The sequence below is a fragment of the Macaca fascicularis genome, chromosome 11, assembly GCF_037993035.2.
Source record: "Macaca fascicularis isolate 582-1 chromosome 11, T2T-MFA8v1.1".
Classification (NCBI taxonomy): Eukaryota; Metazoa; Chordata; class Mammalia; order Primates; family Cercopithecidae; genus Macaca; species Macaca fascicularis.
This window is the reverse complement of record NC_088385.1, coordinates 124641868-124658908: the sequence shown is the minus strand read 5'-3', so window position 1 is coordinate 124658908 and position 17041 is coordinate 124641868. Positions and strand designations below refer to the sequence as shown.

Below are 17041 nucleotides of genomic sequence, written 5' to 3'. Positions count from 1 at the left end.
TCCAAGCCACCATCCTCTCTTGCCTGGGTGACTCCAACACCCTCCTTTCCAGATCCCCCAATTCCATTCTTGTTGCTGTTCTTGTTCCATTCTTGTTGGTCAACTCTCTACACATCTGGCAAAGTGATCTCTTTAATTTGAATGTTAAGTTCTGAGGTACATCCAGGCGTGATGGCTCATGCCTCTGGTCCCAGCACTTTGGGAGGCCAAGGCAGTGGGTCAGCTGAGGTTGGGAGTTCGAGACCAGCCTGACCAACATGGAGAAACCCCATCTCTACTAAAAATATGAAAAATTAGCCCTGGTGTGGTGGTGCGCACCTGTAATCTCAGTTACTCGGGAGGCTGAGGCAGAAGAATAGCTTGAACCCGGGAGGCGGAGGTTTCAGTAAGCCAAGATTTCGCCATTGCACTCCAGCCTGGGCAATGAGAACAAAACTCCGTCTCAAAAACAAAACAAAACAAAACAAGTTCTGAAGTGCATGTGCAGGACACGCAGGTTTGTTACATAGGTAAACGTGTGCCATGGTGGCTTGCTGCACCTATCAGCCCATCACCTAGGTATTAAGCCCTGCATGCGTTAGCTATTTTTCCTAATGTTCTCTCTCCCCCGGCCCCTGCAATAGGCCTCAGTGTGTGTTGTTCCCTTCCCTGTGTCTACATGTTCTCATTGTTCAGCTCCCAGTTGTAAGTGACAACATGTGGTGCTTGGTCCTCTGTTCCTGCATTAGTTTGCAGAGGATGGTGGCTTCCAACTCAGTCCATGACCCAGCAAAGGACATGATCTCATTCCTTTTTATGGCTGCATAGTATTCCTTGGTGTATATGTACCACATTTTCTTTATCCAGTCTACCATTGATGGGCATTTGGGTTGATTCCATGTCTTTGCTATTGTGAATAGTGCTGTAGTGAACATACGTGTGCATATATCTTTATAATAGAGTGATTTCTATTCCTTTGGGTATATACCCAGTCATGGGATTGCTAGGTCAAATGGTACTTCTAGTTCTAAATCTTTGAGGAATTGCCACACCGTCTTCCACAATGGTTTAATTAATTTACATTCCTGCCAATAGTGTAAAAGTGTTTCTATTTCTCCCATATTTATCAGATAATGCTGGGAGAAGTGGCTGGCCATATGCAGAAAACCGAAACTGGACCCCTTCATTATACCTTATACAAAAATCAACTCAAGGTGGATTAAAGACTTTAAAGTGATCTTTTAAAAGCAGAATCCAATTCCATTATCTTCCTTCTGAAAGTCCTCCGACAGCTTCCCAAGGTTCTCAGAATAAAACCCTACCTCCTGACAAGGACCTGCAGTGATCTGGCCCTGCTGCCTCCCGACCTCACCTCTGCCCTTTCCTTGGCACTCACTCTGAATTTCCCTGTCCTGGCCTTGCGCCGGTTCTGTGGGCTCTGCGACATTCCCCCTGCCTCAAGCTGCCTGATCCTTCTTCCTTCAAATCTTTCAAATCTGGCTTCTCCTTGACATTCAGGTCTCAGCCAAAATGCCAGGTCTGCCTTCTCACCCAGTTACTCACTACCATATCACTGGATTTTAATTATCTACGTAGAAGCTCTTATTATTGTTATTTATTTATTTATTTATTTATTTATTTTTGAGACAGGGTCTGGCCTTGTCACCTAGGCTGGAGTGCAGTGCACGATCTTGGCTCACTGCAATCTCCACCTCCGGGGCTCAGACGATCCTCCCACTTCAGCCTCCCTAGTAGCTGGGACTACAGGTGTGCACCACCATGCCTGGCTAATTTTTGTATTTTTTGTAGAGTTAGGGTTTCATCATCTTACCCAGGCTGGTCTCAAACTCCTGAGCTCGAGGGATCCACTTGCATTGGCCTCCCAAAGTGCTGGGATTACAGGTGTGAGCCACCACACCTGATGGTAGCTCTTATTCTTAAGTAGCATTTCTTCATTGCTGTTTGTCTGTATTCCCCCATCAGGATATAAGCCCAGGGAAAATATAGCTCTTGTCTGCCTCCTTCATTGCTGGAATCCAATTACTTTACTGTCCTAGTAATATTTATCAGGTCATTTTTTTTGAATTAATATGTATATTTCAAAGACACAATGAGGCTATATCATATCCATTGTTTTTTTCTCCTCTCACTTTCACTTTATAATAAATGTTGGTGCTCTCTCTCTCCTGATTCTTTTTTAACACCTACATAGTTTCCATCAAATGGAATTACCATAATTTAATCGACCAGTCCACTATAATGCATATTTCAGCTGCCTCCAGTCTTTTGCTAAGCACAGTTAATTTCACTATTGTTGGGAGGGGTGTGAAAACCAGACTTGGAGAGGACAGAGACATGAGATGGAGCAAATGATCTAATCGCAGAACAATGCATCATCTCATCCTTCAATGCTGGGGGCAGGGATTGTTTAGAGCAGCCATGTCCAAAAGAAATGTTAGAAATGATGGAAATGTTTTCTACCTGCTTTGTCCAGTGCAGTAGCCACTGGCCACATGTAGCTTTTGAGCATTTAAATCGTGGATATAATGGCTGATAAGAAGAATTTTAAATTTTGTCTTGTTTTAATTAAAATGTTAATATCTGTAAAGAACAGCATAGATTTAGACAAAGGGATTTATACTGATCATTAAAGAATGTTCCTGTTCACTTCCCTCCCCATAACCCAGTCACAGTGGCACACAATTCAGGGATATGGGGAGAGGAGTGAACAGGAATAGAGAATGTTCATTATTTAGACACAGAAGGTCAAGAGAGAAGCTGTATCTTGAGGGAAAATAAATCCTAGGCAGACCCTTAAAGCAGGCTGTCTTACAAGTTTGCTCTTGACATCTGTGGACAGGTAGTCTAGGACAGGGATCAGCAAATTTGTTCCATAAAGAGTCAGATAATAAATATTCCAGCTTGGGTTTATGCCAACTCTGTCACAACTAACCCTGCTATTGTCAGGCAAAAGAAGCCACAGACAATATGTATGTAAATGAACAGGCATGACTGTGTTCCAAGGAAACTTTCTTTACCAAAACAAGGTGAGGGCCGGATTTGGCCATTGGTTGGCCCATAGTTCTTCTAGAACCCCTGTTCTGGAAGAACCTGGCTAGAGCTGCCCAGTTCAGACCACCAGGCAATCTTCCTGAGAACAAAGGGAGAACCATGCCCTACCCATAACCCAGGAATTGTTTAGTTTTACACACCCAGATGGCCTAAAAGACAGCATGGATGACCTACTCTCAGTGAACCAGTTACTGGATCACCACATCTGATTTGAGATTTCTGCTGTGTCTTGAGACATCCATACCCTTATTGCAGGTGTCAAAGACTCCTGCCTCATGGCCAGGTCTGTGCTGGTGCAGATGTGATACACAAGTCAGGGTTGCTGACAATGGAAGCTGTGTCTTCTATTTCCCTTTACACGCTGAAGTGTAAGAACACAGTGCATCATACTTAGAGAGTGTGTTTGGTTGGTGTGTGCTGAATTTTTGACCAAGTGCCGCATAACTTCTCTGAACTTCAGTTTCCCCATCTATGGAATGGGTGTAACTCGAGTACCTTCCTTGTTGGGTTGTTGTGAGGACTGCATGAGTTAATGCACATGGAGAGCTGGTACCTGGGCCATAGGAAATGCTCAGGCATGGTGCTGACGCACATGGAGTGCTGGTGATAGCAACCTGAATTGGATGGTTCTGGAAGATTCAAAGGAGCTCAGACTTGAATTCAGTCTTTAAGGATATGTGGAGAGAAGACAGTATTGGGTCCTAGGAGAGTGAAGGCACAGAGAAGCTGAGCCAGAGCAGGTTCAAGGTGAAAGCAGACAGGGGAAACAGTTTGGGCCATGTGCCTTCATGAAGTAGGAAATTTACTAGAAACAAAAGGGATTCATGCCAAGAGGGTGATGCCAGTCTCTCCTTCTGGTGCCACTGATGCCATGTCCCTTCCCTGGCAGACCCCTCAGCAGACCTTGTCTCATGTACCATCACCACCCTTGGATGATATCCCTCTTTAAGAAATGAGGAGATAGGCTCAGAAAGGAGAAGTGACTTGTCCAAGACCACACAGCTGGTACAAGGGGAGGAGGACCATCATCCAGGGCCATTTGGCATTCAGTCCCTGCTGCCCACATCATGTTGTCCATTGTCCTCACCCACATAAAACCTGCCTTTGCACTACAGAGGTCCCTTCAGGGTTACATGGATCATTCTCTGAGAGGTGCGTTATCCCCAAACAGATCCCATGACCATAGGGGAACCATATTCCTCCCAGGCCAGATCCTGTGTCATGGATGCTTGGTTTGAGAGGACAGATGCAGGTAACACCTCTTAGGTACCTCAGCAGTTCTGTTTTGTACCTGGAGGAGAACTCCTTTGCTTCTTGCAAGAAATCTGTTCTTCAGTCCGAATCTCCTTGTGGTCAAGGTCTTGGGTCACAGTGAGGAGGAAGTCATGTAGGTCTCACCCAGAGAGCCTGGGAATCCTAACTCCTAGTACGTGAAGATGTCTGCAATCTGAAGCTTGGCAGGGGTTGATGGGGGCAGGGGGTAGTATCCTCTTTTTGGCACCAGAGTGGGATGTAGCTGTGAGAGCCTGGGCTCTGGATCTGGACAAATTGGGTTAGAAGCCTGGCACTGGCCGGGCATGGTGGCTCACTCCTGTAATCCCAGCATTTTGGGAGGGTGAGTTGGGTGGATCACTTGAGGACAGGAGTTCAAGACCAGCCTGGCCGATATGGTGAAACACTATCTCTACTAAAAATACAAAAAAAAAAAAAAAAAAAAAAAAAAATTAGCTGGGCTTTGGTGACACATGCCTGTAATCCCAGCTATTTGGGAGGCTGAAGCAGAAGAATGGCTTGAACCCAGGAAGCAGAGGTTGTAGTGAGCCAAGATCACACCACTGCACTCCAGCCTGGTCAACAGAGTGAGACTGTCTCAAAAAAAAAAAAAAAAAAAAAAAAAAAGCAGCTCAGAACTTTCTGGACTCAGTTTCTTCATCTGTAAGATGGAACTGCCTACAAGGCTTGATGTTAATATTCACTTGTACATTCATCCAAAGTGTAGTTTTGGAGGACACGCTGTGTGTCAGACATTTTTCTAGGCCTTGGAGACAACATTAGTAAGCAAGATTGAGATAGAGCTCGTATTTTAGTTGGCAGAGACAGCAAACAAAGAAATTCAGACACCGCTAGAATAAGAATTTCATAGAGTGGCCAGTCCTATGTGTGGTCCCCAGTAACTATCCCACAAAAAGTGGTAGGTATTTTTCTTGTTCTAGTTATGATGCCAAGGAATCCCTTGAGATGAGGTTACTGTCTGCTAGGGTTGCTATGACAAAATACCACAGACCGAGGGGCTTAAACAATGGAAATGTATTTTCTCACAGTTCTAGAGGCTGGAAGTCCAAGATCGAGGTGTTGGCAGGGTTGGTTTCTCCTGAGGCCTCTCTCTCCGTCTTGCAGATGGCCATCCTCTTGCTGTGTCCTTACATGGCAGCTCCTATGTAAGCCGGTGTCTGGTGTCTTGTCCTCTTCTTATAAAGACACCAATGATATTGGATTAGGCCTCTCCCTTATGATGTCATTTACGCTTAGTCACCTCTTTAAAGTCTCCATCTCTAAATACAGCCACATTCTGAAGTCCTAGGGGTTAGGACTTCAACATAGGAACTTGAGGGGGCAACAAAATTCAGCCCATAACATGCATTGATGGTGAGAACCGAGAGAATGTCTTAAGACCAAAAACTCAGTGTGGGGAGAAAAGGCACTTTGGCCAAGTATTCCTTGCACATCTTTTCTCTGGATGCCTTTGATGATGCTATTGTATGCTCCCTTCTTCAAGGAGAGCTTCTTGCTTCCCAGGCCTGGCATCATCATCTTATCCCAATGATGGACACCCTTCTCTACTTGTTCACTGTCATTCTCAGACTTTGTGTGTTTGAGAATTCAAGTCATAGCATTTGTACACTATGACTTATTTAGCCCTTCTACTATTGATGGTCATTGAGATGTTCCCAGTGTTTGTGTGGCCCTTATGAATAATGCTGCCATGAACATTCTTACAAAGGTCTTTTTTTTTTTTTCAGACATGGGTACTCATTTTGATTAGGTACATGCCTGGGAGTAAAATCATTGGGTCAGAGCTTTTTTAGTAGATACTGCCAAGTCATTTTTCAAAAACGGTTGTACCAATTTACACTCCCACCAGGATTTTAGAAGAATTCTGGTTGCCTTATATCTTTGCCAACATTTGTAACTGTCAATCTATTTTTAGCCATTTGGGTGGGATCTCTACTATAGTTTACTTAACATTTTTTAGCCAACATCTTCTTTTCCTTCTTTGTCTTCTTGTTCTTCTTTTTCTCTTCCTTTTTCTCCTTTGTCTTCCTTTGTCTCATCCTTCTTTCTCTTCCCCCCTTCTTCTTTTTCTCCTTCTTAGTATCTTTTGCATATAGAAAATAATTACTACGAAATTATAGATTTGACATGCAAAGTCTATTTCTTGAATTTTATTAACATGCAAAAAGATGCATACATGTCTCCTTTAAAAGGACTGCATGTTCCTCCACACTTGGGGAAATGCAGCTTGTGCTATTTCACTGGCTCATCCATGCCCCCCACCTTTTTTTTTTTTTTTTTTGCCAGGGCCCTGGTTGATTAATGCCATGCGTGGGGAGTGCTTCAGCCAGAAATGAGGGCTATCGCCTGTGGCCAAGAACAGAGCAGATTCTCAATAAACATCCCTGTGGTGTTATACATAACGGGGCTTTGCTTTTCCAAACTGTTCCCTTTCCTAGGCTCTGAGCAGCTGAGCCGAGGGCTTGTAAGCTCTGCTGCCCCAGAACATTGTGCATTCTTTGATTTTGAAAAGAGTCTTTCCTGGAAGCCTCCTCTTAGGTCATTGGATCAGCCCAAGAGCAAAGGGTTTAAAAGGGCCACTTGATAGGGACAGCTCACAGCCCTGTGTCAGACCAGTAGGGATTTTTCCTGTTTGGGGAAATGGTTACTGGATTAGCATTTTTCTGCACAGGGTGAGAATGTGTGCTCTTGCCTGTCCTCAAAGCAGGCTTGTGAGGAGCTTGCCTGTTCCCAGCCCTGCCATTTCCTCCCAATTGGCTGGGCCAGATGCTGCAGACACAGTTAATGAGATGCTGAGGGATTTGGCCGGGTGAAGGCTTTTGAGTTCAAGGGGACACAACCACATGTTTAAGGAAGCTGAGGCCATGTGAGCCGGCAGCTCTGTTTCAGACCCCAGCACACTTTGGGAAAAGGAAATGGTGCAAAGACTAAACATCAGTTTGGGGCTTCCCTTGACAATCTCTGTGACGAAGGCTGGGAGAGGTGGGCTGGCAAAAGGGTATCGATTCAGTTTTCTGAATGTGCAACCACCTGCCAGACCTAGGCCAAGGGTGGCCAGGGGCTGACAGAAGAAATTGTCAGAAAAAGAAATTGTGTTTCTGTCCTTGAAGAGCCCTTACTTGGGAATTAACTGGGAAGATGCTGCTAAACCAGCCCTTCTGACTTGCAAGTGGAGACTGGGTCACATTCCTTTAGAATTCCCCCCAAATAGAAGGTGTCACATCGTCCTTGCTTGAGGTGGGATACATGGGCTAGGGTGAGCATCTGTAGACCCAGCTTCTGGATCCGTGCCTTATGCTAGATGGTGAGGATACAGGCCCTTTTTGTGTCATGGGCACGGGCCCTAGGGGAGACAGATAGTCCTCTGGTGACCACATAAGTAAATGCAGAATTCCAGCTGGGATGCATTCTAAGAAGGAAAGCAGGTGGTGCTGGGAGCAGGTGTAACCAGGAGATCTGGCTGGTTTGGGAGTTAAGGATGGCATCTCTAAGGAAGTGGTACCTTAACGATGAGTAGGATACCACTAACAAGCAGAATGGGAAATAATGTCCCAGGCAGCAGGAACAGCATGTGCAGAGGCCCTGAGGTAGAGCATTTAGTGTGGTCAAGGACCAGAAAGATGACCAGAACAACTGTAGTCCAAGATGACACAAGAAGTTGGACGGTAGGTGTGGAGGGTCCTAGGAAGCTTTTATAGACCGTAAGAGGAGAGAACAACGGGAAACCTTTGTGGGGTTTTAAGCAGAAGAGTGACATGATACAATGTATACTTTTTAAAGCCTGCCTTTGACTGCTGAGTAGAGAATACCTTGTAAAGCATCCAAAGTGGAATCCAATTACTCAACCATGAAAAGGCATGTAGTGCTGATCCATGCTAGAACATGGATGAGCCTCAAAAACATTGTACTGAGTGAAGAAACCAGACACAAAAGGCCACATCTTGTAGGATTCCATTTATATGCAATATCCAGAATAGGCAAATCCATAGAGAGAGCAAGGTGGTGGCAGGGGCTGTAGGAAAGGGGAAATGGGAGTGACTAATGTGTAAGGGATTTCCTTTTGAAGTTGTGAGCATTTGAAACTAGATAGAGGTTGTGATCTTCCAATATGATCAATGAACTTAATGCTACTGAGTTATTCCATTTAAAATGGTGAATTTTACATTATGTGAATTTCACCTTAATATAACAAAAAAGCAAAAATGGAACCAAATAAAAGTGAGTCTGGGATTCCAGTGAGGAGGCAGCGGCAGCCCAGGTGAGAGGAAGTTGGTGGCTTGGACCAGAACAATGGGGCTAGAGATGGAGAATAATGAACTCGTTCAAAGACAATGTAAGATTTCTTGGGATATTTTCAGTTTTGATACTCTATGTAAACTGGGCATCAGAAAAGTGAGAGGAGGTTTCCCAGATTCCAACACTGAAAGAGTCCCTTGCTGGACTTGGGAAACACATGTATTTTCCTAAGCACAGGTGATGGCCTGGAGCTGAGTGCCTTTCCCTAACATAGATGTGCAGCCTTGGCTTAGCCCAGCCCCTCTGCACAGCTTACCTTGTCAGGGAGCCCTGACTTGCTGGCCCATCCGGAAAGCACCATGGTACACCCAGGGCTGATATGGCCCCGGAGGATGGGGCTTCCCTTTCCAATGTTTTGTGCCACCTCCTTTTGTTGATTTTCTCTGAATTGGCCTTATTTCCAGATGAGACATCTGTGTGACAGATATCTAATATCCTACAAAGATCATGGGAAAGAATGTCCTTTTTAATTGTATCTGTGGGATACACTGCAAACGTGGGATTCACTAAATCTTAAGTACACAGTCACAGTCATTAGGAACAGTCATTTGTGTCTGTTTTTTCCTCTCTGACCATGCCTTGGTAATGAGGGTGGATGGAAAAGGTGGATCCCACATCTTGTCCATGAAGGCTTCCTTGATGGGTAGGAAGCAATATGGGATTTCTTTCCACCCTACTCTAATCAAATACCCATGTATTCTCTCGTTTTCTTTTACTCCCATTCTCTCTTCTGCCCTTCTTTCTCTCCATCTTTTCATCCCACCGTTCTTCCCTTTTCCATCCTTCCTTCCTCTTTCCATTTGTCTATCCTTCCATCCTCCTTCCATCTGTCCATCCTTCCATTCTCCCATTCTTCTCCATTCCTTTATCGATTCTTCTGTCTTCTCATTCTCACTTTTATTTCATCCATTTATCCTTCCATTCTTTCATCTTCCTCCCCCATCCTCCCTTCCTTTTATCTGTGTTCTCATCCTCCCATCCTCTCTGTCCTTCATCAATTCCATCCTTCTACTTTTTCACCCTTCCTTCTTTCTTTCCATTCTTCCATCCATGCATCTTTTCATCCATCCTTCTGTCCAACTAACCCTTATTTAGATATACCCCTTCTCCCCTCCATCTGTGGCCATGGTTGGTAAAACAGATTGACTCTGAGGTCATTGAGCTCCTGCTAAACTTGTGCTGGGTCAGACTTGGTTCTTCTTGCCAGAGGATCTGGTCTTGTCGCTTGACTCAGTGCCTCAAGGCTCCTGTCAGGATTTCGGAGATGATAGTGGTTATCTATCACCAGAGGGTTTTGCCGTGTCCTCTTCACTCACTAAGGGCCATGGTAGATTGAAAGTGTGTTGGATATAGCTGGATGCAGTGGCTTACGCCTGTAATCCCAGCACTTTGGGAGGCTGAGGCCGAGGCGGGCAGATCACAAGGTCAGGAGTTCGAGACCAGCCTGGCCAACATAGTGAAACACCGTCTCTATTAAAAACACAAAAATTAGCCGGGTGTGGTAGCACATGCCTGTAGTCCCAGCTACTTGGGAGGCTGAGGCAGGAGAATCCCTTGAACCCTGGAAGCAGAGGTTGTGGTGAGCCGAGATCATACCACTGCACTCCAGCCTGGGTGACAGAGTGAGACTCTGTCTCAAAAAAAAAAAAAAAAAAAAAGAAAAGAAAAAAGAAAAGAAAAGTTTGTTGGATATTTTGGGTGAAAATTGCAACTTGGCTTCAATTTTGGCTTCTTCCAGTCTATTTCTATAGCTATACAGACATCTAATTTGACCTGGTCATCATGACTTTAATAGCAGGTGATATCACCTGAACCCTCACTCTGTGCTGGGTCTCGTGCCAAGCTTGTTATCTCATAGAATTCTCACAATAGCCTTCTGAGATTGTGTTAGTATTGTCCCCATTGCCCAGATGAGGAAACTGAGATCACTTTCTCAAGGTCACAATCGGGACTTAAGTCCCAGTCTCTCTTACCCCAAGGCCTATGAGTTTAACCACTAAATTATACTGCATCTGTGTGATATGCTGCAAAATATTCACTAAATCTTAAGTACGCAGTCACAGTCATTAGGAACAGTCATTTGTGTCCGTGTATGGATGTTTCTTTGAATCTTCAACATTGAGCATTTGCGTGGGATGAAATGATGAAATGGAACCGCTCCCCACCCCCCCCAGCCCCGCCTTGCTTTCCTTTCTTCTCTGACCATGGGCAAGAAAGAGTCCGCCAGTATGTGCTGCTGTAACTGGAAGCTCCTTTCTGGTCCTCGCCGTGAGCCCTGGGGGAGATAAGCAGAGTTGGCGTTCCAGGCACTAAGGAGACTTTGCAGGCATGCTTAGACTCCCTCAAGCCAGCGAGCAGCAGGCCTTCTGCACAGTGGGACTTTTCAGCTGCTTGTGTGGGATGCCCCCAGGCTTAAACCAACAGACTTTTCTAAAACTCTTCATCCAGGGATTCTGAAAATCTGCAAGGAGGCTGTGCTCTGGCCACAAGAGGGCGCTCCACTCCCGGGCAGGCAGGACGGGAGTTTGGGGGAGGTGGGTAGGAGGAGCTGAAAGATTCCTTTTGGATGCAGCTTTGAACCAAGCGCTCTTAAGCACACTCCTTGGGAAGGGAAGAAATGTTTTCAAGCCCACTGAAAAGTTTCATTTCATTCAACTAGTACCAAGCTAAGGGATGAAGGATCCAACAGGGAAAACCACATGGTTCCTGACCTCAAGGAGTCTACAGTCACGTGTGGAAGGCAAAGAATTAGAAGGGAATGTGATGTGTGCCAGAGTCTTAATCCAGAACAGTCATTTAGTAAGCATTTAATGAGCGCCTACTGTGTGCCAGGCTCTGTGCTGGTTGCCAAGAATAGGAAAATGAACCGTACAGAGTCATTGCCCTGAAAGACCACAGTGTACTTGGAAGACAGCAAATGTGAAAAAATGGGAAACTGTAGCCATCAATCTGTTTGTCTATCTGTCTATCTATCTATCTATCTATCTATCTATCTATCTATCTATCTGTCTATCTATCTAATGATCAGTCAATCAATCGAGAGAGAGAGAACTGCGAAGGAACACCCAGCCAAGTCTAGGAGGGAAGAGGGAGTATTAGGGAAGACTTCCTGGAGGAAGAACACCTGACTCATGCTGAAATGAATTAGGATATCAAGGAAGACTTCCTGGAGGAGAGGACATCAGAGCCAAGTCATAAAAGACAAATAGGGTTTAACCATGCAAAGCAACGGAGGGTACTCCCGGTGGTGGAGAGAGCATATACAAAGAGTGAGAAGGCCCCAGAGCCAGACCCAGGTGTGTGTGTGGGTAGATATTGGGGACCATGTTAAGGAAATTGGGTCTTTTCCAGCATGTGATGGGAAAGCAGGTACTAAGAGAGTGAGGTGAGGGAATGATAAGTTACCTGACTCTGTGGGTTGGAGAGGGCATTATACACGTTAATATTTGAACTGGACCATGGAGTATGTGTAGGGGTTCACCAGGTGGAGGAGGGAGAGAAATGGTAGAAACACTCTGTAAGGGGCAGCTTTGCCGTTCCATGGGGGCCACTAAACAGGGACTCTCCAGGGTCCCCGCCCCGTCTCCTTCATCTATTACAGCATTTTTCTCTTTAATTACTCCAGAGCAAAAGGGCTCAGTGCTGGAGACAGGGGGTCAAAGGGAAATATCTGTATGAGGTTTCTGGGTGGTTCTGGTGAAAGGGTTCCAAGAAAAGAGGTGGATGAAGCAAAAGTGAAGATTTGGGGCTCAGTTCTTGGCCACCCCTGTGCCTCTGACCTGAGCATGTCCCAAATCAAACTTCTCAGTATAGCTGGCCTTGGGGTGGTGATGATGTGGGGTTGGGACTGACACGCAGGGTCTGGTGTGGGTGCAGTTGAGAGATGCACCCTGGTGCCATATACTGCCTGGTTTCAGGGCTGGGACCACTTTCACCGCATCCCTGATCTCTTTACTTTGGAGTCCTCATCGTTGGGGAGAGGATAATAACAGCATCTCCCACCTAGGGTTACTATGGCACTTAAGTGAGGTCATACATGAAAAGCAAAGCACTTGATACAGTCCCTAGGACAGTCGGCACTCAAATCAAAGCAGCAGTAACACTGGCTGTTGTTGCTGTTGTTATTATTATGATGAAACCTCCTGTTTGATCAAGTTGAAAAATTTTAAATGTCCATGTTTTATGCCTATAATTTCAGAGCTGTATTCTCTCCGTTTCAGATGAAAGCTTAATCAGCACCTGGCTGGAATCCTTGTTTTTAGTGTCTCCTTTCCATCTCTCTCTCAGTATGAGAGGTCCTGTTGGAAATGGAGTAATTTCACCTCCTAATAATCTGTTGGCAAGGAAGATGCCTTGAAAAAAAGAAACAATTCTAAAAGAATCTTAAATACCCTGCTTTTTTTTTTATTTCAGCAACAGACTGTGAATAATTGCTAAGCCCCTCACTTTCTTTATCATTTTTAAATTTTATTGTTATCATTATTATTATTTTAAAGACAGGGTCTCACTGTGTCACCCAGGCTGGAGCGCAGTGGTACAGTCATAGCTCACTACAGCCTCAAACTGCTGGCCTCAAGTGATCCTCCCACCTCAGCCTCCTGAGTAGCTGGGACTGCAGGCACATGCCTCCATATCTGGCTAATTTTTAAATTTTTTATAGAGACAGGGTCTTGCTATGTTACCCAGGCTGGTCTCAAACTCCTGGCCTCAAGTTATTCTCCCACCTTGGCCTCCCAAAGTGCTGGGATTACTGAGATGAGACACTGCACCCAGCCCTCTTTTTTTTTTTTTTTTTTTTTTAAATTTTAGCAATGTATATTTACCCCAACATTTGATGCTTACAAAAGTATTGTTAGATATTGTCCATTATTATTATTATTTTTCATTCTAAGTCTATTTCAGTCAAGCCTTGCCACAAATTCAAGTGCTAATGTGGACGAGTAGCTCTGTTATTGGACAGGGTAGCTCTATACTAAGAAATGGCCAGCATGTGACAGATCCATTCTTGAGGGCATAGTTATTCTCAGCCTTTGGTATACATTGCACTTATTTTTGATAGTATCAGATTGTGTCATAAGCTTAACTCTGATGGATACTAGCACTCATAACACATTTCTATTAATTGCTTAAATATCACGCCATTATCTGTTTCAGTGAGTTACCTATGCATTACCTTTATGATTCTGTGTAAGGGAGAGCCCCTGGCTTTATTGCACAATTGTTGCCATGAATGCACCATATTGTAGTGCAGAAGGCAGATGCTCACCCACTGGTGGGGTGAGACCAATGCCCATGTGTAGGATTGAGATCAGACATCACCCCTCTCTCTTCTCTTGAATGAATCTATAACCGGTCATAGATCAAAGGCTGTGAGCTGAGGGGTCCCTGGAAGAGCTCCTCTTTACCTTCCTTCCTTTTACCATTTAGAGATCATTCAACAAATATTTAAGTTCCTTCTCTATGTGACTCGCTTTGCTGGGCACAGAGTGTACAAAGAATACCGTTCAATCTCTTGGGTCTTAAAGAGTCCCCAAGAGAAGAACCACACTTTCCAGAAGCTTCTGCTTGGTTTTAGCTGCAGATTCTTTCTTCTGAAGGAACTATCAGACAGATCTCCATAATATAATAATAATAATTCACGTTTCTACTTTGTATTGAGTCACTTATGGGCATTTTTAAATTCACTCCACAATTCTCCAAAGGAGGACTCTTTTGTAGGCAAGAGAACTGAGGCTTGAGAAGTTTAATGGACTCACCCGGGGTTGGTGAGACTAGTTATTTGAATCTGGGGAGTGTGACCCCAGAATAGTGTAATTCCTACAAGCTGCACCTGCTCTCCTCCAGCAATGCTGCTATGGTGGGCACAGCGATGAAGGGTGGGGGCACCCAGGGTCCCTCGTCTATATCACTCTTCTGATCTCTGGCAGCTGCCTGTGAGGCACCCCATCAGATCCAGCCTATGATCTGGGGGAGCACCCTCCCTCCTGAACTCCTAAGGTGGGCACCGTCTGAGACTCCTGGCAGGCACTGGACCAAGAGCCAGACAGAGCCGTGGGTGGGCTGAGAAGAAGGAGCCCAGCACTAGAAGTTCTGAGCAAGAGGAAGCATTTGCAGAAGAGGCACTGGGATCCTACCGAAGGCTTAGTCTACTTAGATCTCTTGAAAGTCGTCAGGCTTAACATCTACAGAAATGCACTGATCATTGTTCCCTGGAGGAAGGGCAGTGGATTTGGGGATGAAACATGTAGATGGTGAATGCCACCTTGACACAGATCTGGACTCACTTGAGGACAGCCTGGGATTTGCTGTTTTTGTCAAATGGCCAAAGGGCAGCTTGGCCACAGGTTGGGGGCTTGGAGCTCTGGGGACTCGAGATGTTTAGGCAAAAGTTGTGGGATTGGAGTTGGAAGCTGAACTTGACCCTGGCTCTCTGGAGCTTCTCTAGGGAGCTGGGCGAAAAAGAATGGCTGAAGTGTTTGCTTGTGCTCCATGGCAGAATGAGCTTCTCAGAGGGACCTAGGGGTGAGAGGGCAAACCCTTGTTACCCAGCCCTTGTGTCTCTACCTAAAAGCCTGTGGCTCTTCTAATTTCTCCCTGTGGGTTTTGGATCCCTCATGGGAAACACAAGTCTGGGCCTCCCTGCTGTAACTTTGCGCACCTATGGATATATTTCCTTTTCCTCTTTTTCTGTCTCCCTTTCAGAGCCAAGAAGAAGAGCAAACCCTTGAACCTCAAGATCCACAGCAGCGTAGGCAGCTGCGAGAACATCCCCTCTCAGCAGCGCTCCCCGCTGCTGTCCGAGCGCTCCCTCCGCTCCTTCTTTGTGGGACACGCACCTTTCCTGCCTTCCACCCCTCCTGTGCACACCGAGGCCAACTTCTCTGCAAGTAAGTCCCCCGCCGGGCTGCACTGGGGACGCCGGCCGCGCCACCTCCTTCTCCCCGGCACCTGCTGTCCTCTGCGCCAGGTGCAAACTCTCTTTTCTTTATCTCGAGGGCTTGTAAAATGCTCACTGATAGAGCTTCACCCATGCTCTGCCCATGGCTCCCCCCACCCCGCAACATCTGCCTGTGCCACTCACATCCATTTGGATGGTTTTGGAGGGGGGCATCATTGACACTGGGGAGGTTGACTGGGTGTTGTCATTGGTCCCTGGTTCCCGTTCTTTCCCCTGCAGGTGTGAAGGAAAGATAGAGGAAAGCAAGCAGACATTCAGGGAAGCACCCGCCCTCTCTCTCCCTCCTCCCCGCTGTCTCTCAGCTGCCTGATTACAGGACTTTTCTTGGCCGCTGTGGCTAAGGCATCTATGATTCAGTTTTGTATTTTTTTTCCCACTCGGGTCAACATATATAACCTTTCCATCTCAAAGATGTATTTGGGTTCAAATGCGGTTGAGCATGGCCTGGGGTGGTTTACTCTCTGCTCTTATGAATTTCTGCTGGAGACAGGATGGTTATTACTTGGAGCAGAAATGGAACTTTTTGGTGATGGAGGGCTGAGGTTTCAGAAGGTGTTTAATCTTCTCTACCCAGAGGCCCAATTTGCCGAACAGGCACAGACATGGTCAGAGGGGCAGCCCCCTGAATAAAACCCAGCCAGTCCTCCAGCCAAGACAACAACTTTTATTGATTGATTGCTCAAGAAAAGGAAGGGCTCTGAGAATGTAGATGACATAACCCTTGGCCCTTAATTCAGCCACAGGCTGTGCACGTTGTGTTGCTGCTCTGAGAAATGATGAGACGTGTTCATTGAGCACTGTTACATGCTAATCACTCATAGGCGGGGCCCCATTTAGTTCTTGCAACAATCCCTCGTGCAGATGGATTATTCCCATTGTACAGAAGGGGAAACTGAGGCCCAGGGACGTCAAAGAACTTGCACAAAGTCACACAGGTGTTGAGTATTTGAGCTGGGATTTGAATTCGGTTATTTCTAACACATCACGCATCATTTGATAACCATGACGGCTCAAATAGCCAGCAGAATGCCTTTCTCTAAATGTGGGATTTTCTTCATTACTTTCACGTAAGGGTTCCTACATGTTGAGAATTTGGCAAGATCTATTAATTCTTGCCTGGAAAAAAAGGCACATGTAATATCCAACATCCAGCTAGATGGTTAGGCTCGGGCCTGGGTGGTGAGCTTGGTTTATAGCCCACGGGTGTATATGGCGCATCCATGGTAGGAATCAGCTGAGGATGTAGACTGATAAACCATGTGGACATCATATAGGGGTCAATCCAGAGACTGCCTTGTCTCAGTGCCCAGGTTAGGCAGGCTCTAAATCGAGCAAACTAAAATAGCACCCATGGCTCACAGGTCCACACCAGAAAGCCAATTTATTAATTTGTCCAGAGAAATCACCGCCAGAGAGAGCACCCTTCATGAGGGTGGGCCTGCG

The 17041-nt window shown here is 45.7% G+C and overlaps 1 protein-coding gene across 3 annotated transcripts in view; it reads left to right on the top strand.

Moving 5' to 3' along the window:
- Positions 1–17041, top strand: part of KSR2 (kinase suppressor of ras 2) — a 506936-nt gene that overhangs the window by 288561 nt on the left and 201334 nt on the right. For all 3 annotated transcript variants that reach the window (XM_005572358.5, XM_005572357.5, XM_015431615.3), the window contains exon 5: positions 15343–15527. In XM_005572358.5, the coding sequence (XP_005572415.1) occupies positions 15343–15527 (185 nt within the window). The remainder of the gene's footprint in view (positions 1–15342; positions 15528–17041) is intronic.